The sequence below is a fragment of the Populus trichocarpa genome, chromosome 1 (assembly GCF_000002775.5).
Source record: "Populus trichocarpa isolate Nisqually-1 chromosome 1, P.trichocarpa_v4.1, whole genome shotgun sequence".
NCBI lineage: Eukaryota > Viridiplantae > Streptophyta > Magnoliopsida > Malpighiales > Salicaceae > Populus > Populus trichocarpa.
In genome coordinates, this window is record NC_037285.2 from 17833504 (window position 1) to 17856617 (window position 23114).

The following is a 23114-nucleotide window of genomic DNA, read 5'->3' on the forward strand; positions in this document are numbered from 1 at the left end:
ACCGACTAACAATAATAAGAAGAAGTAAATGACTTAAATGGATTGAATTTGTATGTACATAACCCAAGACGTATATTCTTTGATTCGAATGAAAATTGAGGATGCACCTTATTAAAATGTTTCCAGACTTCACCATCAGATGGGTGCACCATAACTCCATCCACCGCATCATATGAATGATGACATGTCATATGCTTAGGAGTATTTGGAGACGTGGATAACCTTTGTAGTCTAGAAGTGATTGAGAAGTATCTAAGTTTTCTATATGCGACAAAAGTTTTTTCCCTACTAGTTCTAGGTTTATAACGAGCATGCCCACATGTTCAGTTTACTAACAAGGTAGTTCTAGCCATACTAGTACAACTTCCACTATCAATAATCAAACTACACGTCTTGTTTTCTACATAGCATCGTGTATGGAAGATGTTTTTCGTTTGTAAATCACTGTCATCTTCCTTAACCTGAACCTGAAGTGTACGTCTTATAATCAAGGACTCCTCAACAGGTAACACCACTTAATCCTCAGTACAATCCTTCAATGGTAACATGTTTTCACAATCTAAAATGTCACTCTCGAATTCCACATCATCATTGTCTCTTATCACCATTATCCAAGCCCCTGACACCTGAAACATTTAACATCTCGAGTATGTTTTAGTTGAGAGTTAAATTTACCTTTAAAAACGTAGAGGTTTCAACCTTAACTTTAGGTGGTTCAACTTTAGTAGGGATAAAAGACTTTGGTTAGGTAGCCTCATCTCTCTTCTGATTCGGCCTTCATGCTAATGAAGATGAAGTCGAATTGGTCCAAAAACGTGTCCGTCCCCTTCTTTTTATTTTCCTCTCCACATTCATCACCATATGGACCATATTCTCCAACTCCATGTAATTTTATAATTCCACCATATTCAGAATCTTCATATTCAATCCATTAAGAAATCTAGCCATCATGACCTCCCTATCCTCAATTATGTTAGCCTAAATCATCACGATCTCCATTTCCTTATAATACTTATCCACTGACTTAAAACCTTGATACAAACTTTGTAATTTTAGATACAAATTCCTATAATAATGGTTAGGCACAAATTGCCTTATCATCAACACTTTCACTCCTCTTATAACACCATTGGTCTTTCTTCATTCCTCCTCCTGTGAATCACATTTTGATTCCACCAAATTAATATGTATTCTGTACATTCAATGACTATCAATTTCGCCTTCCTCGCCTCTGAATAGCTTCGACAATTGAAAATTCAATCCACCTTTTTCTCTCACTCCAAATACGTCTCGGGATCGTTTTTACCTTGAAAAGTAGGTATTTTTAGCTTGATAACATCTAAATCACCATCTACATCATCATGTCCTCTGAAGTTATGGGTGGATTGTGCCTCTCTTGCACATGTATTAAATATACTAAGGCCTCTTCTTGATGCTCCAAAGGATCTCTAAGTTTAGCCTTAGTTGAAACTTGCACAAATTAAAAATCCTTTTTTTGTGGTCGAATTGCGGTCAACTAACAACCTCGTTATTGTCTAACAAGTTTCTCTTCCCTCTCTGAAATCCAGGGATTGAAAAGGAAGAAAATAAACTTTTAGATCAAAATAAAAACTCTAAAAACTCTAAGACTAACCATGAATTTTCTCTATGTTTTACACCATGTTCCTCTCATTTTTAATTGTTTTTCTGCATTAATAAAAAATTTATCTTCTAGAATTAAGCTATAAACAAATTAAATAAAAAAATGAAAAACAAAATAGAAAAAAAATGAAAAAAAAGGTTTGATCAACTTTATTATTTATATGAATAGTGAATTTGCTTTCGATTGTGTTTATCATAGAAGGTGGTGTTATGATTTCAAGTTTAACTTCATGTATATACATGCATTCAAATGATTGAATCAAGTTGTAAAGAAAAAAAGATTCTTCAATCTAACCCGCCACTAGTTTCATGTTAATATATTATAATTCGTAATTTACTTGAATTATTTTCCTTCTTCCATAAGAGTGTTCTCCTGTAGTTGTGGGGACATGTTAGAAAAAGAACAATTACACTATTTGGTGTTAAGAAAGATAGCTAGGCGTAAGGAAATCATGGGTTAACGTGGCAGCATACAGAAATTGCAGGTCCCACGTTGTTTTTCTCTGTTGTACGAGATGCCCGTGATTCACGCATGTGAGAACTTGCTATCAACGGTAATGATGCCGAATAGTCTTCCAAGTTCTAACATTGCATTCTTGGAATCTCTCCTTCCCTGTGTCTCACGTGGACATCCATCAAGGGCCATGAGGAGGGGGCATTTTAGACAAGTAATAAAGCAAACCAAGAGTGGAAGTCATGAGTGAAACAGAGAAAAATTGGAAAGGGCCAAGGAAAAATGATTAAATACACCTTTTTTATTCTATCCACAAATCCCAGCACCAATGATGATAATAACTTGGTGTCAAATGCCAAAATATCTTGGGTTCAATTATCACTTCTAAACAAGTCACGTCAATGTCTTTTATACATTAGTCGGCATGGAGTGTTTTTCATTGAAAATAATTAGATTTTAGTTCATTAAAGACATGTAAACCTGCTGTCATAATTAAGCTATGAATGATTAACTGCTGAGGACTCCTAATACCTATGAATATTTTAAGAAATAAAATATAATGAGGTGAGTTTTAATCTATTCTTCTACATTTAATTAAATCATTTTTATTAAGAAAAAACTTGATTTATCTTTTTTTTAATTAACATAGGTATTCGGATTAGTTTGCGCACACCTCGATTAATTTTACAAGCCCTAAAATTAACGATTATATAAACTTTCAGTAATTTTAAGTTTTAAGAGACTCGAAATGACCATTGAATTACACTTTTCCAATAAATAAAAAAAACTGATCTATCTTTATATAACGATCAGTGTTCAATTTACCATTCCGGCCAACTATATCCTTGCAAAATAAGTGAATTTACAATACGTCATTCCGAAGCCATCATAAAGAATTTATAATTTTTATTTTGTTTTTTATTGAATTATTTTAATTTCATGATGTAGTTGTGACTTGTGAGTTTGATAGGATATTGAAAATCAGCCCCCTTGTACTCCATACTAGATGACCTTAGAGCCACAACTGTGTTAGCGAACACGTGTCCTGCCTTTGTCAGGCTCTGACAGGCCAATCACCCCAAGAGTCAAGACTGCCGACAAGAAGTGGTGGTTTAATTGAGATCCAACGGGTTACGATGAGAGAAGAAGTCCCATCTTGGCCATTGATTATTTCTTAATGGCAGGATAAGAATGCCCCGCGTCCCCTACGACCTATATTCAATGTCAATGCATCTTCCCCATGCCAAGGAAAATGTAATATTGGAGGCTCTTTTAAGTATATTAATTAAGATTTGATATTATATTTTTTCTGGGCTACAAAATTCATAGATGGAATGTATTTGATGATGTACCAAAAACAAGTTAAAAAAAAATATTTATGATAAATACTTAGTCTAATTCTAACTAAAGATGCAATATATAATATAGCATGTTCTCAAATAAATGTAAGTAATTTTTTTTAATTTTTTTTAATTTTATAAGTAATGGCCTAACAATTAATTGAAGTTGTTTTATAAATAATTCTGCTAGACCATTTTGAGTATGTATGTGAGCAATACGATGTTCAACAACAATTCCAATAAAAATGCAAAAATTATTAAATGCTTGAGAAGTAAACTTACCAGCATTGTCCAATCAAATTTTCCTGATTAGATAGTTAGGAACTTACGTCCGTGGTCTGATAATCTGTGCTATTAATCTAGAAAATGCATCAATTCGGCTAGAAAGTAAACAAACATGTGACCATTTACTTGATGCATCAATCAATACCATAAATATCTAAAAGGTCCGCATGGTTGATGAATATGCCCACATATATCTTTTTAAATTCTTTCGAGAAAAGATGATAATTCTATAACAACCTTTGATGGATATGGTTTGGTAATTAATTTACATGGAGAACATGCAGCGATGATAATTCTATAACAACCTTTGATGGATATGGTTTGGTAATTAATTTACATGGAGAACATGCAGCGCATGTATTTTCACTTGGTAAAAGAATCTCTTGGTTCTTTAAAGGATGTCCATATGAATTTTCAATAATCTGTCGCACCATTATTGATCTCAGATGTCCAAATCGATCATGCCAAAGCATAAATAATTTTTGGTTAGAACACTTCTGATGTATCACAACATTTGTTTTAATAAATTTCATGATCGTATAACAAATTCTAGAAGAGAAAGCATGTAATTTTCCAAGTACAAGTTTCTTAGCTGAAATACATGAAATAATATAAATATATTCTTTTATATCTTCATCTATTGTTTCAATATGATAACCATTAGCTTGTATATCTTTAAAACTGAGTGAATTTCTTCTAGACTTAGGTGAATATAATGCATCTTTGATGCTTAGTTTTGTGTTATTTGATAACAAAATATTAACCCTTGCGCTTAATCATGTCTGTTGGACCTGATATTATAGTGACATTAACTTTGGTTAATGTCAAATATTCAAAGTATTTTTTTTCTTGAGAATTTTGTGTTATTGCACTGTCTGCCAGACATAAATCTCCATCATGAAAAACATGTCTCTATTAAAAATATAGTTAAAGTTTATTATTTAATTGAAATAAAATTGACATTTTTTATTGAAAATATAATAAAATAAATATCCTAATACAAATAAAATAAAATAATATATCCTAATACAAATATCTTAAGAACTGTATTAAATTTATTTAATTCTTCAGGAAATTACAATACTAGTTCTTTAAGAACTTTAAATATTGATGAAAAAAAGAAAAAAAAAATTTCAAAATAAGTTACAGAACCAAATATATTCCATAAATTATGAACAATAATGAAAGGAAAAAAAAAATATTGAAATTGATATAAGCCATGTAACATAAGAGTTCATGTGTGCTAAGATTTCAATATGAATTAGAGTGATTGTGGTGATAACGTGTTAAAAAAATAAAAAACAAGTAAGAAAATACATTTCTAGAATAAAATTTAAAATAAAAATTCACACATTTTATTATATATTTTTCAACACTCAAAATACATGACAAGTAGTCTATATATATAGAGAAGAAAATGAAAATATCAAAGAATACTAGGAAACCTAAGTGTCATGAAAAATCAAGAGACTAAACCCAAGAGTTATGAAGTCCAAAAAATTCTAATGGAGATTCAATATATATAATTATAGATTTTATAATATAAGATTTATTCATTTGTTGTTATAATAATTGACTTTTTTTTTATTGGGAATATACATTTTTTGTCCTATTTGTTTTTATTTATTTTTTCAATTTTATTTTTAATGTGAGTTTTTTATTGAATTTTATTTGTTAATATTTTTTTCCATTTTTTAATAACATGCCCATGAATTTTTTTAATTGGCCTTTTGTTTTTTTCATTTCTTTTTAAATTTTTTTAATGTTAAGTTTTCATTGAATTTCTTTCATTTAGTATTGTATTGATGGTCAATTAATTTTTGTATTTTATATCATTTAATAAAAGTTGGCCTCTTATTTTTTTTTAATTTCATCCTTTACTATGAGGTTTTTAATTCCTCTGGGTTTTTGGACCAATTTTTTTTGTGATTTTTGTTTTTCAATTCTATCATTTAATATGAGTTTTTTTTATTTAATTTTATTCTTCAGTATTGGATTGATTTTTTTTGGATCTATCTAGTGAATTAGATCATATTAGAACAACTCTCATACAATTTAATTTAAAACTTCAGTTAAGTAAATAGTTAAGTCAGGATTTTTTAAATTTAAACCGTTGTACCAAGTTTCATGATAATACCAAAAAGTTTTCAATGATGTAGTTATTATTTTTTTACATTCCAAAAACTTTGGATCCCACTCATAGTGAAAGCACAGTCAATAAACTATGAACCCAATTATGTATTTGATTAATGGTAAATTAATTTATATATATTTTATAATATGATAAATTAATAAAAAAATGACCAAGTGAAATCTATAAACCAGGTCATGAGTTGGCTAATAAAAAAGTTGGTTGTTTGTATTTAATTTTATTCTTTGATATTGAGTTGATAACAAATTAATTTTTATATTTTTTTATCATATAATAAAATAAAAAAATTAATTTAATTTAACAAAATTTATAATTTAAATTATAAGTTTGATAGACTGATTAAATATTAATTAAAGATTCTGTATAGAATTTCTCAGCGTTTATATTAGTATAACTTATTATAAGGAGTTTAATAAAAATACAAAAATATTTTTCTAAATATGTTTTTTAACTCTTCAAAACTTTTATATTCAACCTGCTGTGAAAACACGGCAATAAAACAAAAAATAACAAAAAACGTAATTTGTGAATCAATTTAAAATACAGGGGGCATAATGCTAAACTACGCAGCAGCTTGGTTCTCGTCAAAACACAATTCGCAACCGAAAGAAAGGAAAAGAAAGAAAAACAAAAGAAAAGAAGAGAGAGAATAAAAAGAGACCCAAAAATTTATATTACTGAAAAAAAAGATGATCCTTGCAGTATTGTTCGCAAATGTTGAAGGCAACATCTTAATCGAACGGTACGCGTTAAAAATCGGAATCGTTCTCGCTAGATCAATACTTTTAAACTTCTGTTTCATTGTTTTCTTTAATCGATCTTCTTCTCTGGGCTTTATATATATATATATATATATATATATATATATATATATATTTGATTAGGTGGAATTTGAATGGATTTATGTCTTATTTATTTAATTTTCGTACAAGGGTTTACATTTTTTTTTCAGTAGATGGTGTGATTTTTTTTTTGGTCTATTTTTATGTGCGCTTTTTTGTGTTGTTGTGAAGTGGGAAATTGTAAATGATTGGGAGCATTTAGTTCTTGGAGAATATTTGTGTTGCTTGTGGTGAGAGTGAGGCAATTGATTTGAATGTAGACTACATCCATGATTGTTTAAGGAAAATAAACATGGTAAATCATATGAGCCCATAATGCTAATGTATTCGTAGGTTTCCAAGTAACACTACTCAGGTTTGAGTATTGAGAGAGTCTATTTCAAGTGGAAATTTGAAAGCTCAAGATCATTTCTAGATGATCCCATAGAAGATCCTCGTTTGCTTATACGAATTGTGGCTGCTAGATGATGTGATACAGTGTTTGATGACATTAGGGCACAAAACTACAATAAACATGAGTTTTGAGTCAAACAAGGCCATCAACTGTTGTTTTGCATTTGGAAAGTAGTATCCAATTTAATCAGGTCCTCTAACCATAGTGGCCAACAGTAAATAAGAGACGTCTGTCTTCATGCATAGACGGGAGAAGTCACTACCTTCTGTTCTGAAAGTGTTTTGGGCACAAGGACCCCACTTGTTTTGCATTTTCAGATAACATCAGACCATTTTAAAGAGAAAAAAGAAGAGTGTTTTCAGCTGCTCTTGTGGATTTCAAATTTCAATCAACAAGATAATAGGTCTAGATATATAGGACTTTCATTATAAGATAATTTGGTTAGTGTTAATTTAAGTTTTTTTATGTGTTGAACTCTAACATTGTTGCAGGTTTAGTGGAGTTCCAGCTGAGGAACGGCTGCATTGGAGATCTTTCTTGGTTAAGCTGGGGGCAGATAATCTAAAAGGTGTTAGAAACGAGGAGCTCCTTGTTGCTTCTCACAAGTATGTATAATCTTTCTCTTATTCAAGAAGTACCCAAAATATATAACACTTTTTTGTTTCTAGAAATTTTTTTTATACCCTTTCTGATGTTTAAATGGAGTTGTAGATTTAATATGCATGACATGTGTTACTTGTACATTGAATATAGATTGCATATATTGTTTACTGTCTGGTTGATTGATCTTCATTTCCCATGTCTTGGTGCCCCTTTTTCTCATTTGCTTAAAAGTCTTGCAAATTGTATTACAAGAGCTGGATCTCTGCATTATCTTCAAAATGCTAGTTAAGTACAGTTTGAGAAGATGATGCTTCCACAAATGTTGGTTTTGCTGAGTATCATATGTTTGAGCTCTCTGCGGCCAGATTTTGTTACCTATTTGCTATCAACAAAATTGTTTGCTTGCTAATTATGTCAATTGGGAGTTGAAAATTGAAATGCTATAAAAATTGAGCTTTCCCAATTTGATTTATTTATGTTGAAAATGAGTACTTGCATTTGTATCTTTCAATAAAAAATCATCTTAAAAGATGGAACTCAATGAAACATGTTTTCTTTCTTTCTTCCTTATCATTTTCATGGTTTGTTTGATCATGCATTTCACATTTATTCGAAGTGGTTTCTGTGTAATGAATAATATATGTTAACTGTACACTTAAAATGGTGGTGCAGCATGTATGTATATATGAAACTTTTGTTTTTGCAAATTATGAATCCTGGATTTGTTCATCTTATAGCATCTACTCTCAGTTTGCTATGGGGGAACCTTAGTTGTTGCTATTCAGTTCATAAATTTTATTCTAGTTGTGTCTGCTTTAACGCAAATTGTGTACCTGTAATAATATGAAAAGGCAGTTCTGCAGGATAGTATAGGCAACGGTTGCTCTTGCAAATTATGACTCATGGATCAGTTAATGTTAATTCTTCAACAATCCATTTCTAGGTTGCCTGTTGGGTATACCATATTTCTTATAGTATTCAATCCATAATATATCAAAGATGAGTCAGCTTCGCCAAATTGTTTCCAGTATCTTGGTTAGGGTACTAATAGGCAGTTCAAAAGTTTCACCAAGGAAAGCAGAACTAATTAAAATGCCAAAATAATGATGTTACTTGCCAAACAAAAGTCTTTTGTCACTATTCAGACAGCGTGGCAGTTGTATCAGAAACCTTCCTTTGTATGGTTGTATTACTTGATGGAGAAAAGTAGATCCCAGAAAGTTAAGTTGCAGTGTTGCCACAATGCCATGGACTATTCCTTGCTCTTCTACTTTTTCTGTGATAGTATAGAATTGTAATGTCTTTAAAGTTGTATAACACCAGTTTCTAAATTTTTGGATAATTTGACCAAGGATTTTTCTCCCTTTTAGTGAATTATACTCGAATCACTGTTATATTTTTCTTGCCAGGTCAGTTTATATTGTTTACACAGTGCTTGGGGATGTCAGCATTTTCATTGTTGGCAAAGATGAGTATGATGAACTTGCGTGTAAGTTAAATCTTTATCTTTCAAGTATTCTATACTTGTTTGTGCAAGGATCGAGGTTCTTCTTGATACTGAGATCATTTTGAGGTTGAATACTATCCAGCTTGTGAGCCCTTGGCTACACCTTTTAGTTTAAGACTTGCTATATGTGTGTCAGTTTCTTCTTTCTTGACGTAAAATTCTGACAGGGTCTGAGATTGTATTATTTTTTTTGGCAAATCAGTAAAATGAAATGTTTGGTTCCATTCTTTCACTGAAAACTAATTAAAATAATATAAATGAAACCTTGGTTTCCCCTGTTTACGGTGGCATCTCTTTTGGTTGTGGATGTAATTTGTGTTATAAGTGGTTGATGAAATAGCAATTGATTGGGAAGGTGTTGAGCCTCTTATGTGATTGATTGTATGGCTGACATGTTATGCTCCGTTTCTCATCCCTGGATGCTTTCTTACTAGTGACAGAAGTCATCTTCGCCATAACATCAGCTTTAAAGGATGTATGTGGGAAGCCCCCTACGGAGCGCCTCTTCCTCGACAAGTACGGAAAGATATGCTTGTGCCTGGATGAAATTGTTTGGAAGGTAAGCTTCTAAATCAGGCCCTTTCTTATCCTTAAAACTTTTGAGAAACTTGAAATGTTCTAAGGTATATTTCAGGGGTTTGTTCATCCTAAACAAGTTTAATATATTGATTCATAAAATCTTGATCAAGAGCATGTTTGTTGTTGCAATCACGGTACAATATTTAATAGTCTCTGTTTGGTTAAAAGCCTGCTATCACTGCTAAGTTTGATATGAGAAAAGTGCAAAAAGGAACCTTATGTTTTAGTAGATTCCCAACACTGTTTATTTATTTGACATGGCATAGCAGCTGTGTTAATAGTCTGATATGAATGCAATTTGTGTTTTCCATTAATGCGTGATGAATGGAGAGTGAGGTTCAACAAAATTAAACTTACATGCAATCCATTTGAAGTCAGAATGCAAGTGGTATTCATGTAAGATGAATAAATATAGACTTTGCTGCCTGTTATCCTTACACTTTTCATTCCCATTCTTTGAAGGGACTGCTGGAGAACACAGACAAAGAAAGAGTTAGAAGGCTAACAAGATTAAAACCTCCAACAGAGTTCTGAGTCTGAAAGCTCTTAAAATCAACCAGCTAAATGGAGATTGTAAAAGTCTTGGTCGTTTGTGTCTGTCCCATGGAACGCTCTTCAAACTTTTGCTTGTAACAAATTGGTAACATCTTATTGATTCCTGCTATGTTTCTTTTGAACCATTGAGAGGCAATTGTATGATCTGGATCCTGAGTGTTAGATTCCTTTTTATGATGTGACTATTAAAATTTTCAGGATCAATGTTTCATTAGACATCTGGGAATGCCACAAAACTGTCCAAAGAGATTGAAACTAGGATGGTTGTTGACTTGTTGTTCTAAGACATCTGAATACCTATTGTACAATGTATTAAATAAATTGAAAAGAATTCTGGGAGACTAGTTGTATTTTTGGTTGATCGCAGTGATTGTTTAGCACAATCTTCTTTTCTGCATGCTTGGACAAGTGTGAGGCATGTTTATCTGATTGAGAAAGTGGAGGGGCTTAGGAGGCTGTTCTACATTGTAGAAATTAGCATTCCAGCCAGAGTAGAAACAAATAACTCTGGATTTCGAATCTATTTTGATGATCTAGCAAACCATTACAGTAGTTTCATAGTTTACTCCGCACTCTGCAGTGTAATTGAAATTAATAGATTGGGGGACATATTTGTAATGGCCTTGTCCTGAGTCTCAAGGTTGTGTGTTGTCTGTTGGATACATCATACATGGCTCCATAATAGAATAGGCAGCAGAAACGACAGAATGTGCCTGATGGTACAAAAGTCTTAATAATGGTTCTCTTTAGAAACTTGATTGTTTGGAATCATCTATGTTCTCATATTCCTCAAATAAAACGCAGAGGGATTGTTGGATTAAACGTTATTACTTCTCCATGAACATATCCGGATTCTCTGTAAGCAACACGAACTGAAGTAATGGGAATTATTTGTCGATTGTTTCGAGGAAGATGCAACATGGAAGGCTGACTAGAGACAATATCTGCAGTCGCTTTCTGAGACATGTTGTATTAAATTAAACATGTACATACATATCCGATGTCTCGATTATTTTGAGGAAACTTGTTAAAAAACAACAAATATATTTGGTCTAGCATCAAAGGATGTACTAGCATAATTGTTGTTACACGAGTCTCACCCCCGTAGCTCTGTTCACCACCAGAAATGAAGTATCAAAAGAGGCTCCGCGACGAGGTTGAGAGAGTCCTTCCTGAATGGAAACGTCAGTTCATATGTTACAAGGGGCTGAAGAAGCAGTTGAAGCTGATTAATCCTCGGTCGTCAAGGGACAGAAGGATGGGTGATGATCGGTCAGGATTTGCCACAGGCAGATTCTTGGACGTGAATAATAATATCAGGGAGAGAATTGGTTTCACCCGATTATTACATAGTGAACTCAACAAGGTTAATGCGTTTTATTTTGATAAAGAGGAAGATTATGTCATCCGATTGAAGGTATTTAACTATCTTGCATCTTTTCTCTGCGATAAAAAAGAGTTGCTTTTTAGATTTTCTTTTGCCAACATGCATGGTTAGTTCATCGTTGCTACTTGGATAATGATTTGCATGGAGCAGGAGATGCAACTTAGGGCTGGAAATTTGGACAGTAATGAAGAGAAGTTGCAGGTGCAGAGGGACATATTAAATCTTCACGCAGAGATGGTTTTGCTGCTGCATTACAGTGTCCTTAACTTCACAGGTACACACCGCTTTCGTTTCGTTTCTCTCCACCTCTGAATATGAACTTGACAGGTAGCTTTATTGACCAAGTACAGGCGCATCAAATTGCCAAGTTTTAATTCCCACTTAATGATTTTGAATTCTATTCATGCAGGGCTGGTCAAGATAGTGAAGAAGCACAACAAGAGGACAGGCACTTCCTTCCATTTTTCCTCCATGCCTAGGGTTATGCAACGACCATTCTTCTCCACTGATTTGCTTTACGAACTCATGAGGGAGTGTGAAACAATGCTGGATGGCCTCTTTCTTTCAAAACAACCTTGAGGACACTATTCCAACATTCATAGCCTATATTATATATAGCATGAATAACACCAGCCATGCTCATTTCACCAAGGAGGGAAGACTTCTAAGCCAGCGATTTGTAATATGTTTCACTGTATTTTGTATTTTCTTGGTGGCTACATTAAATTGATAAAATTTAACTCGTGTAAAACTTTTATCCTGTAGTTGCCTTTCTCCTCCCTCCTAAAGGATGGATTTGATTTTTATTCTTGAAAGTTAAATCAATAGCTATGGCTTGTGGCTTGTCACAACATACTTTAAAAGCTTTTCTTCTTCTTAATATTTTCTAAGAAGAAGAAGAAGAGAACTTCGACAATCCAAAGATACATCATACATTCAACCAATCAAAGGTGTGCTCAGCCTAAGACATAAAAAGGGATTCTTCCATTCTCATGGTCAAGAAAAATCTTGTGTTCTTTACGCGTATGTTCCTTCTGATCAAACCCCGTATCAATTATATTTTCTTGACATCTGATATTTGTTGGTGATATTTCCATTAATTAGTAGCAGCTATTTAGGGTAGATTGCATGTGATTTTATAATAAACATAAACAAACTTGTAAAAGAGTTTAAAAAAAAATCCAAGTATTATAAATAAATAAATATAACTAAAACAGGCAGAGTTTGTTTATTGAATGTGAGATTTTTATCGTTTAGTGTGAGATTTTTGTTAAATGTTATCCTTCGGTTTTGAGTTTATAGTAAATCAATTTTTGTATTTTTTATCTTATAAAAAATAAATTCAATTCAGTGAAGTCCACAACTTGGATCATGGGTCTGACGGGTTGACTAAATATTAATCAAAGAGTCAAGTAGAGATTTCTTGGCCCCTTTTTTTATATATATTTTGCTTTTTTTTTCTTCCAATTCTATCATTTAATGTGAGTTTTTTTTTATTGAGTTTCATCCTTTAGTATTGGGTTGATGATAAATCAATTGTTGTATTTTTATTATTTTAAAAAATAAAAAATAATAATTCAACCCAGTGGATTCCTTAACCTAGATTATGGATTTGGTGGGTTGACTAAATATTAATCAAAGAATCGGGTTGAGATTTTTCAAGTTTGAATCGTTTTACCGAATTTAATAACAATAATGAAAAACTTCGGATGGTCTAGATATGCTTTTTTACTGTCCGAAAAACTTGGGTCCAACCCACAACAAAAACACGAGAGGCAAACTAGTGTATACTAAGCAAATAATAGAATATTTAAAGTTGCATTTGAATCAATAAATATCCTAGCATGTATACTAACATATCTAAAAAATAGATATTATATTTAAACTAAAAACAATAAAGATATTACATATTTAATTATTGATCGTTGAAGATAACTGGATGATGTAAAGAAGATGTTCTCAAGGATTAAACCATGTATCCTTAAGACAAAAATACTCTATCACTTGGTGCAAAAGATCTTCTTACAAATAGTATCCTAGAATTCAATAACTAAACTTTTAAAAGATGCACTTCTTTTGAAAGTCTAAGAACCAAAAGAACAATGAATTCCAAATCTCTTTACAAAGGACTATAACATAATCAATAGAATGGAGGGAAAAAAAGGGCCAAAGGTAAGGCAAAATGAGAGGCAAAATAAACTGAAAAATTGTTAAGAAGAAGATAAATGAGTTACTGAGAGGTGTGTAGAACATCTCTCTTTCAACCCTTTTTTGTATTGATTTTTAAAACCAAAATTGATGCAGAATTAATAATGATAATTATTGGAATCAATTCTTATCATTTTTCTTTAATTACCCACTATCAATAAGTAAAAAACCTAACAATTTGTTCCTTAAAAACTAGACATTTTTACTTTGAAAATAAAATTGTTTAAGAGGTGGAAGGTTACTATTAAGAATATTTATTAATGCGTTGGCTAAGCTAAATGGATTGGTATAAAAAGTAATTCTTTATGAGTTAAATAATTATTTTACAACAAACCTAAATCCAAGCTAAAAATAAACTGATAAAAAATAATTTTTTATAATCTAAAAAATAATTTTACATCAACCCGTTTGTTTGCTGGAAAGTAGTTTTCTTTTGGAAAGTGAATTCCGGGGAAAGTATTTTCCGATGTTTGGTAGTGTAATGGAAAATAAGTTGGAAAACACTTTCCAATGTTTGGTTATATTATGAAAAATAAGCTGGAAAATAACTTATTAATGTTTTATTTTTTTTCAAGTTTATTAAAATAATGAGGAACAAATCTTACAAATTAAAAAGTTGAATGAGAATGAAATTGAAAAAAAATATAATTTCATAAATTATCTCAAATAAAATAAATAATAATAAAAATAATAGAGATCAAATAAAAAATAAAAAAATTAAAAGATGAAGAAATTAAAATAATAATAATTAACATTTCATAAATTATTTCAAATAAAATAAGTAACAATCAAAAGAATAAGGACCAAATTTGATAGATAAAAAATTTCAATAAAAAAATGATAAGGAAAAAGCAAATAGCAATTTTAAAAATAAGGACCAAAGTTAATATAAAAATTAAATTTTAAGAGATGAAATTAAAAAATAAATATTCAAAACAAAATATATATAGCAATCAAAAGTTTGAGGATCAAATTTGATATAATCAGCAAATAATGATATTTTTAAATTTTTCACAACTTCCGGAAAGTGTTTTCCGCCCAAATTTTCCAGGAAAACACTTTCCTGAAAACCAAGCCAAATTTTCCTTTGACTGGAAAGTGTTTTTCGTTGACCAATTTTCTTAATGGCAAACAAACACATGAAAGTTTGGAAAGTGGTTTTCCGGAAACCACTTTCCGGAAAACAAACACAGCCAAAAGGGAAAACACTTTCCTGAAAACCAAGTCAAATCTTCCTTTGACTGGAAAGTGTTTTCCGTTGACCGGAAAGTATTTTCCGTTGATCACCTTTCCTAATGACAAACAAACACAGGAAAGTTTGGAAAGTGGTTTCCCGAAAACTATTTTTCGGGAAACAAACATGGCCCAAACCTAGACCCAAGCCCAAACCTAAAGACCCATGACCTAAGCCTGAGCTGAGCCAAGCAAGCACCCATGTGGCTTAAGACCAAAACCCACTTTGTTTGAGTCCTCTCACCTCTAAAAGTTTTGGTGCTCTACGAGTTCATTTTTCATTTTTCACTCTTCAACTTCTTACTATATAAACTACACGGAAATCTTATATTCTTTCAATAGGGAATAAAAGGTTTTTGAGTTTCACAAAAACATACAAACCAAAAGTTCTTTGAGATTAGTTTCTCATTTACCCATATTTTTTTTAATCATGTTAATGTTTTATGTTAAAGAATTTTTGTTTGAGAATAATTTTTAATAAAACTTTAATCTTAAAAGTGAGTAGACCCCACTTTTAATTTGGTTTGAAATGTGCCCTTTAACTATATTCTTAAAACAAATTTCGAAAAGTTTCCCTATATGAATGAAAATTGTCTAACCCATATATAAAGACTCAAAGAATTGTATATAGATAATGATATAATGGATGAGTACATCAAGATAAGTAGCTTTTGATTTTGAACCTTTTATAGTAAAATAATATTATATTTATTTGGATAAATAGTTAACACAATATCTTGAACTAATATACCTTTTATATAAACCAATAAAATAATATTCACAAAGTTCTCTATCTAGAGATTTCCTTTGGTTCTCGTGATTGTGTACATTTTGGTTTAAACAACTCTCATATTCATAAGTGCCTTAAAGAATTCAATCTTTTCTAAATTATTAAAAAAAAATCACATTTCTTACTTATATAGATGTTTTTTCATTAAAAAGATTTTATTATACAACTATTCCTAGATATGAAATCACTAAGAGTATAACTCATCATTTATCACGTTTCAGCTAACACTTTTCTTATCATATGAATAGGCAAGAAATAATAGTTTTCAAGTACTACTAAGAATGTTATATAACTTAGTTTTTTTATTTAAATCTAGATCTTGGGATCTTGAATCAACTAGATAACCTATTTTTCTTAATGAATTATATACAAGTTCTTTCGATAAAGTCTTAGTTAGCGGGCATATGATATTTTTCTTTGACTTCACATAATCAAGGAAAATAATTATATTCAAGAGCAAGTGTTTAAAATTTCTGATTAATTATAACATATTTTTCTTTATACTTACTATTACATATACTATTTTGTGCCCTTTCAGTTGTTGATTAATTATCACAATGGATATAAATTGCTAACGTTGGCTTTGGTCAACATAAAAATTTTTATCTAAGAAATTTCGAAGCCAATTGACTTTCTTTTCAAATTTATTAAGAATAATAAACTTTTATTTCATCGTGGATATTACCGATATAACTTTTCTTAGAGGATTTCCATGATACAACTGCTCCACCAAGTATGAAGACATATTCACTAGTAAATTTAGAATCTTTTACGTCAAATATTCATTTTGAATCACCATAACTTTCTAATATTGATGTGTATCTAGTATAGTGCAATCTATAGTCTAAGATGTATCTAAAATATTTGAGTATCCTATTTAGTGCTTTGCATGATCCATACTTGGATTTACTTAGTTTACTAACTTAGTATGTGATATCTGATTTTGTGCAGTTCATAGCATACAACAAACTTTCAATTATTCAAGAATATCCCAATTGATCTATTTCTTTACATTTATTTTTGGATAGATTTATATTTATATCCATTAGTGCTTTGATAGTGCTATTGTCAACTTAAAAAGATTGTCAAGAATTTTCTCAATGTAATGAGATTAAAACAATATCAATTCATCAGATGTGCCAATAAGTTTTGTTCTTAATGTCACTACCCGATAAATAGATGTGACCTTAGAAATTAAATGGGAATTATGAAAAATGGAGTCACCAACTAGTTTTTTAAATAATTAAAAATTTTAAAATATACACTGGTTCTAAATATCTGAATAAAAGGTTGAGTTCTTAAAAGAAAATATAAATCACCCTTACTGCATCATTTCCAAGAAATAATATTTTAGTCATGTGTTTTCTCATAACTTTATTTTATACATACCATTAGTTATTTAAAAAAAATGGAGGGCCTAATGCATGAGCTTGAACTTTTTTTTTTCTTTTTTCTTTTTAATTTTGTTGTGGGTTTTTTTTTTTGAGTGTTTTTCATAGATTTTTTTTTCAATGTCATCCTTTAATATTTGATTGGTTTTTAATTGGTTTTCATGATATGTTTTAATTTGATTTTTACGAGATTATAGCTATTTTAGACGAACATCCTGATATTTGGTACTCAATTTTTCGATCATCAATTTTTGTTGTTGTATAATTAAATAAAAATAATTTTACAAAGGAAAATGTTAAACCCATTGGGGTGCATAACCTAAATTGCGGGTTTGACAAGTTAATCCAAGTCAATCAATTTTTTTTTTGTTTTTTTCCTTAATTTAATATTTTTAAAAAATTTTATTGTTTAACATTATGTTGGTTAGGAATTGACTTTCATATTATTCTAATTTGATTTTTATATAATTATCACTGTCTTATAACTCAGGTCACTAGTTTGACAGGTTGACCTAGACTGACACGAATCAATCCGATGTCTTGCTATCTAAATATCTTTTAAAAAATATCATTCGATATATCATCAGTATTTAAAAAAATATGTTGTTAAATAAAAATTAAAATTTGAATTTATAACTTAGATTTTATTTTTCACTTAAGAAACACATTATTAGAAATGATTGAATATTTTTTTTGTGTTAAACCAAAACGCAACGTGGATAATGATATAAGAGTCTATTTAAAAAAGTAATTATAATTACTTTTTAAAATAATTTTTATTTAAAAAATATATTAAAATAATATTTATTTATTATGCTTGAATTTTTTTTATTTTTCCTGTGTCTCGTAATACAGAATAGAAAATATATGCTACAAGAAGCTGCGATGCCTGCACATTGGTTGGGGTGCTCGAGGCATGATAGCTACCCAGCTCTTTTACCGAGTATGAAATTCCTGCTTTGTAGTTGTGGGCTTGAATCATGATAGACCCTCCCATCTGCAGGGATAATTATGAGTACATGTGGATGATTCCCAACACTGCTCTTTGACGCATGAAGATGAACCTGAGGAAGAACCTTTTTCCTAATAATTGTCATTTAAATCATATTTGTCTATATTAGAAAAAAAAAAAGGTTAATGAAAATTCTTCTTAATTATGTCGATCACTCGTTATATATATATCTTGTCTAGCAAATTATGATTTTAACATTTTACTAGCCAGCATTTTCAATAATATATCAAAAAATCTATAAGATTTGTCGCTCCGTTGACATTGCATGATTCACTACAATAATGTTTTTTTTTTATTCTTCAATATTTTTTTGTTTTTTTCAGTTTAATTCTCATGTACTTGAGCTGTTAAGCTCACTTGTTGGGGTTTATTTCAAAGACCTAAGCTTTGAGCCACCTAGGTTAGGGCTCAATTTTTTTTTTCCAATAAGATCATAGAATTGTTTTTATTAGAAACTGTTTTTTTTTTTTTACAACCCGTCATAATCATTTTTAGTTTATTTAGTTTCTTTGCTCCAAGCTTCATATTTTTTATATAGGACGAAGTACAGCAGGTGGATTAATATCAATAACTTGAGATGTATCAACGTTTTCTTAAAAAGAACAAATTTGTGCACCTCGGGGCAAGTGTTTTTGCCTCAATTTTGATCATCCGTATTGAGTTTCAGATCATGCAGTGATGGCTCGAAGAAGTGCCTAGTCTACCTTTCCTTCTAACGATGTCAAGCGACCAATGTTTGGGCGTCTGAACTTGTTTGAGAAACATTAAACTACAGACTTGTCTGAGAACCATTGGAGTATAGATTTATGTCCAGGAGCATGGTTCACCAATGGCCATATAGCTGGCAAGAACCCCCCCCTCAAAAGCAATTCTTTCCCTCATGGCAAGAACCATTAAACTACAACTTGATGTTGCATCAGCTTGCAATTGAAGAGGCTATGTTTCCAGGACAAACTCTAATTGGTGAAGGCCTGGCAATTAGTCCATCAGCGACCCAACCCATTGATACACTATCATTTTTCACATGGTTGAATTCCCGTCGGGCATATTCCAGAGAGATTTGTAGCCTCCCCTCAGGTCTGCAGTCAGCAGAGATACTTCTTGCTTCAATTCCAGCATTTCTCTCCAACCAGTATAAATAATTAACTTGGAACAGTGACTTGAGCATGTCATGTGGTGAAGAACTTTCTTTAAGCACTACCTGATTGTGGCAAGTAATTCAGATACAACATATAATAACTATTAGTAAGCTCACTTCCTCCCATAAATAATTTGCTCCAAAAGAAGTTAAAAAAACTAGTCCTTTCTTTTTCTTGGACAATGAAAAGAGTTTCAGAGGAACACAATTATTACCATTGTCATTATTTCGTGAAAGACATTCCACACACATAAAAAAACATAGGTTATTTGCTAGATTCTTTCAGTTATGCTTTTTGTTACAATTTAGCGACTTCAATCATCAGAGACAGCATGGATTAAAATGACCAAAAGAACTCTTCCAATACAAGGAATTGATAACTAACAACACAGAGAAGTTAGCATCAAGATATGATCTTGAATTGCAGGATTACATCATATTTTGGACAAGAAAACAATGAGGAAGTATAGACAGCAGCCCTTTCAAGTAAGGACTGCCAGTAATTTCATCATGGTTTTTTTATATGAAAATAGATGTAAATCAAGACTAGGTCATACATGCATGCACGCGCACACATATAACTGAAAATCAATAAGCATGGAAAGAAGAAAAGCAGAAGATACACGCGCACAGACATACAAAAAACTGGATGGAGGGGGGGGGGGGAGAGGATTTCAGATTCAAAATAAAGCCGCTAGTATACTTACACAGAATCTTCCCTTGTGCTCAGTCAAAATATAGCCTTCATCTCTATACAAATTGAACAATGCAAGCACATCGTCCTTGTTGTTGACAACATCACTGAGCTTAGACCCCAGCTGCAGCCTCTGCTCGATTTCAGCAGCTGCATTCCTCGCTTCTGAAGATAGAACGATTGATTGTACCTGAAATTAATTAAGAAAAAACAATGAGATTTACTTTCTTAACTTTTCCTTTTCCATTAACCACAGAGGAAAAAAAATAGAGAGCAACTCACATTGCCCTTAGAGTAGATATTAAGAAATGGTACAGCTGGAAAAAGTGGTTCTTCATCATTGATCTCTTTGACTGGAGGTGCTTGGCCGCTGAGGAGGTACTCGCTAAAAACTAAACCTGTTAGAGCAATGAAAAAAAGGGGTTTCTATCATACAGCTTTGGAATACTGTGGAGATGATTATGGAACAATATCAAGACTCAAGGGTGATTAATGGCATTAGACAGCCATTTTGAAGATTTCCATGGAGGCTGCTTGAAGTGGCAGCAGATAGTTGTGTTAGCAAGTAAAAATTCTGTTTTATCAACCTGTTCAATAGAGAAGACCAAAGAGATTGCATGTGAACATACCCAGCAATACCTATCTACAGTTTACAATGTTCTATGTCTTCCAACTATCCGAGCTGATGCAAATCTATTTCCTCAGTATCATTCTTAAATTATGATTATATAAAGTAACAGAAATTCTACGTGTTTTGCATTTCAAGCTTCTTTATTATTATTATTATTATTATTATTATTATTTGTTTATTTGTATCAACTCATTTCGACCGATGCAGTTATAAAGACATTAGTAAGCAGTCCCATCAGGGGAAAAAGGAAAAGGAGAAGAGATTCATTACTTGCACGATAAGGATTTAAAGTCCTTAATTGAATGGATTGATACGATTTCAGATTGCAGAACATGTGGATCCATGTCACCACACTGAAAGAAGCAAGGGCAAGGGGTGTTGAGGAGCCTATGCAATTAGCCAATGCTATACCAAGCATTATACCAATAAACTTGCTCACCATTCCTTGAGCTTCACCCTTGGCAATTACCTACAATTAACAATTTCTTTCAGAAACAAATCAAATTAACTTGGGACTCACTAAGGTCAGAAATAAAAGATGTGTTGCACAAATACAGATCTTTACCGGCTGATAAAAATGAGACATGTCCAAGCTTCCATAAAAGCAATTCACAATTTGAGAATAAATAAAAACCAAAAGAAACAGTGTTTACCTCAGCAAAGTTTCTTTGAGCAGCAAAACCAGCATAAAAACAGCTTCTTGTAGCAGCCTGCAAATTATGAGCATCCACTTTAAGCAACTCTAAGTAAATAAATAACAATTTGTATGAGCATCATAAAATCAGTTTGGCACCAAAATTCCTCCTCCCTCCCTACCAAAAAACGATATTAGGAAATGGTTATCGCAATGCAACAGTACATAATTCAGAAGCAGGAAATTGCCTGGATAAGAGCAGCAGCAGAGCGTCCAGCTCCAGCAGTGGCACCAATGAAAACAAAGAGATGAGGAAACGCAGGCGTTAACATCTCCAAACCAAAGGCAGCATTTTCCAAAAGGTCAGCAAACAGTCTCCACCCTTTAGGATGAACATCAAAATGTCGTCCATATTTGGACAATACGATTTTACTGAGATACCCAATTCCATCCTTTAGCACCCAATTGATGGCAGCAGCAGTTGGGATAGCTCCTTTCCCCAACCCAACAGCATAAAGCAATGCCTATCACAACAAATATTAATCAAAAGAAACAAAAGCAAACCATTCATATAATGATAGATAGATACCTGGGTGGCAAGAACGCCGCTAATTTGGCTGGCGATGCCTTGGACTGCTCGCCAAAGAGAGTAATCCAAGTAATCAGAGGTAACACTTCGAGGAAATCCTTGGGGAAGCATTAGGCGCACGAACAAGGTTGTGCATTGCGACCATAAATCATTAACAGAAAACAGTGACGATGATGATGTTGGAGACACTACAAACTCATCCTTGGAGAAATCAGGAATAAGTCTAGCCCGGTTGCTCCCTTTAACTTCCCAAACCTCCTCTCCCTCTTCTTGTTGAGTTCTTGCAGCTGCAGAAGAAGCTAATTGCAGCACAATGGATGAGCTTAATAAGAACAACAGGGAAAAGGTATTGGAAGAGTCACTGCCATCATTCCACCACCGCCGCCACCACCACCCTTTATTGTTATTGTTGCTGTTCCGGCCACCGTGATTGTTGTTTCCGCCACTTGGCAAGTCCACGGAAAAATTGAAAGGAGAAGTGGTAGCCTTGAGACGAGGTGGCGATGGCGGAGTAGAGCTTCTGCTGTTAATAAGTGGCAGGCTGATGGTGTTGGGAGGAGAAGTGGTTCTAGGGGTGGTGGACATCCATGTTCCCCAGAGGAAAAAGGGTCTGCAAGCGCAATCCATAGAAATTGCAAAGTGTTGTTTGAAGGTCTGAACTTGAAATTAGGTGTGCTCTGACAAAACACTCCCTCGACTAAAGCCTTATTTCACATTAGTAGTTCTAAGCAAATTAATAACCTGTTTATTTTGGTGTTTTAAAAATATTTAAAAAGAAATAATTTTTTTATATTAAATTAAAATGTTTTAGTATTTTCATATTGTTTTTATGTACTGAAATTAAAAATAATTTTTAAAAAATAAAAAAATATATTATTTTGATGTATTTTCAAGAAAAAATACTTTGAAAAATAACGACTATTATACTCCTACACACCCCCTAAGACTTTAATTACAATCTCTCTAAAATCTTACAGCCAATTTAGTATCGTGGTTGTGGTAGTGATTATTTTTTAAAGTATTTTTTATTTGGAAATACATTAAAATAATATTTT

At 31.9% G+C, this 23114-nt stretch overlaps 3 protein-coding genes across 4 annotated transcripts; 2 read left to right on the forward strand and 1 right to left on the reverse strand.

Annotated features, from left to right (window-relative positions):
* Positions 1-6428: 6428 nt before the first annotated feature.
* Positions 6429-10691, forward strand: LOC7475120 (uncharacterized). The gene is made up of 5 exons (XM_002298216.4): positions 6429-6614; positions 7600-7713; positions 9121-9200; positions 9653-9777; positions 10260-10691. Exons 1-5 carry the CDS (start codon positions 6562-6564, stop codon positions 10329-10331), a joined length of 444 nt encoding a protein of 147 aa, XP_002298252.1. The 5' UTR covers positions 6429-6561; the 3' UTR covers positions 10332-10691.
* Positions 10692-10831: 140 nt separating this feature from the next.
* On the forward strand, positions 10832-12605 carry LOC7470591 (SPX domain-containing protein 2). Of its 2 annotated transcripts, XM_024597081.2 has the most exons (4): positions 10832-11337; positions 11477-11769; positions 11890-12013; positions 12149-12605. In XM_024597081.2, exons 2-4 carry the CDS (start codon positions 11479-11481, stop codon positions 12316-12318), a joined length of 585 nt encoding a protein of 194 aa, XP_024452849.1. In that variant the 5' UTR covers positions 10832-11337; positions 11477-11478; the 3' UTR covers positions 12319-12605. The 2 variants fall into 2 exon arrangements, with proteins under 2 accessions (XP_024452849.1, XP_002298253.1); XM_002298217.3 differs by having other exon boundaries at positions 10832-11769.
* A 6322-nt stretch (positions 12606-18927) lies between these two features.
* On the reverse strand, positions 18928-22787 carry LOC18094790 (protein root UVB sensitive 1, chloroplastic). Its single transcript, XM_006369158.3, has 7 exons — positions 22060-22787; positions 21719-21994; positions 21490-21546; positions 21107-21305; positions 20488-20603; positions 20219-20395; positions 18928-19574 (listed from the first exon to the last, which is right to left on the reverse strand). Exons 1-7 carry the CDS (start codon positions 22684-22686, stop codon positions 19290-19292), a joined length of 1737 nt encoding a protein of 578 aa, XP_006369220.2. The 5' UTR covers positions 22687-22787; the 3' UTR covers positions 18928-19289.
* Between the last annotated feature and the right edge of the window lie 327 nt (positions 22788-23114).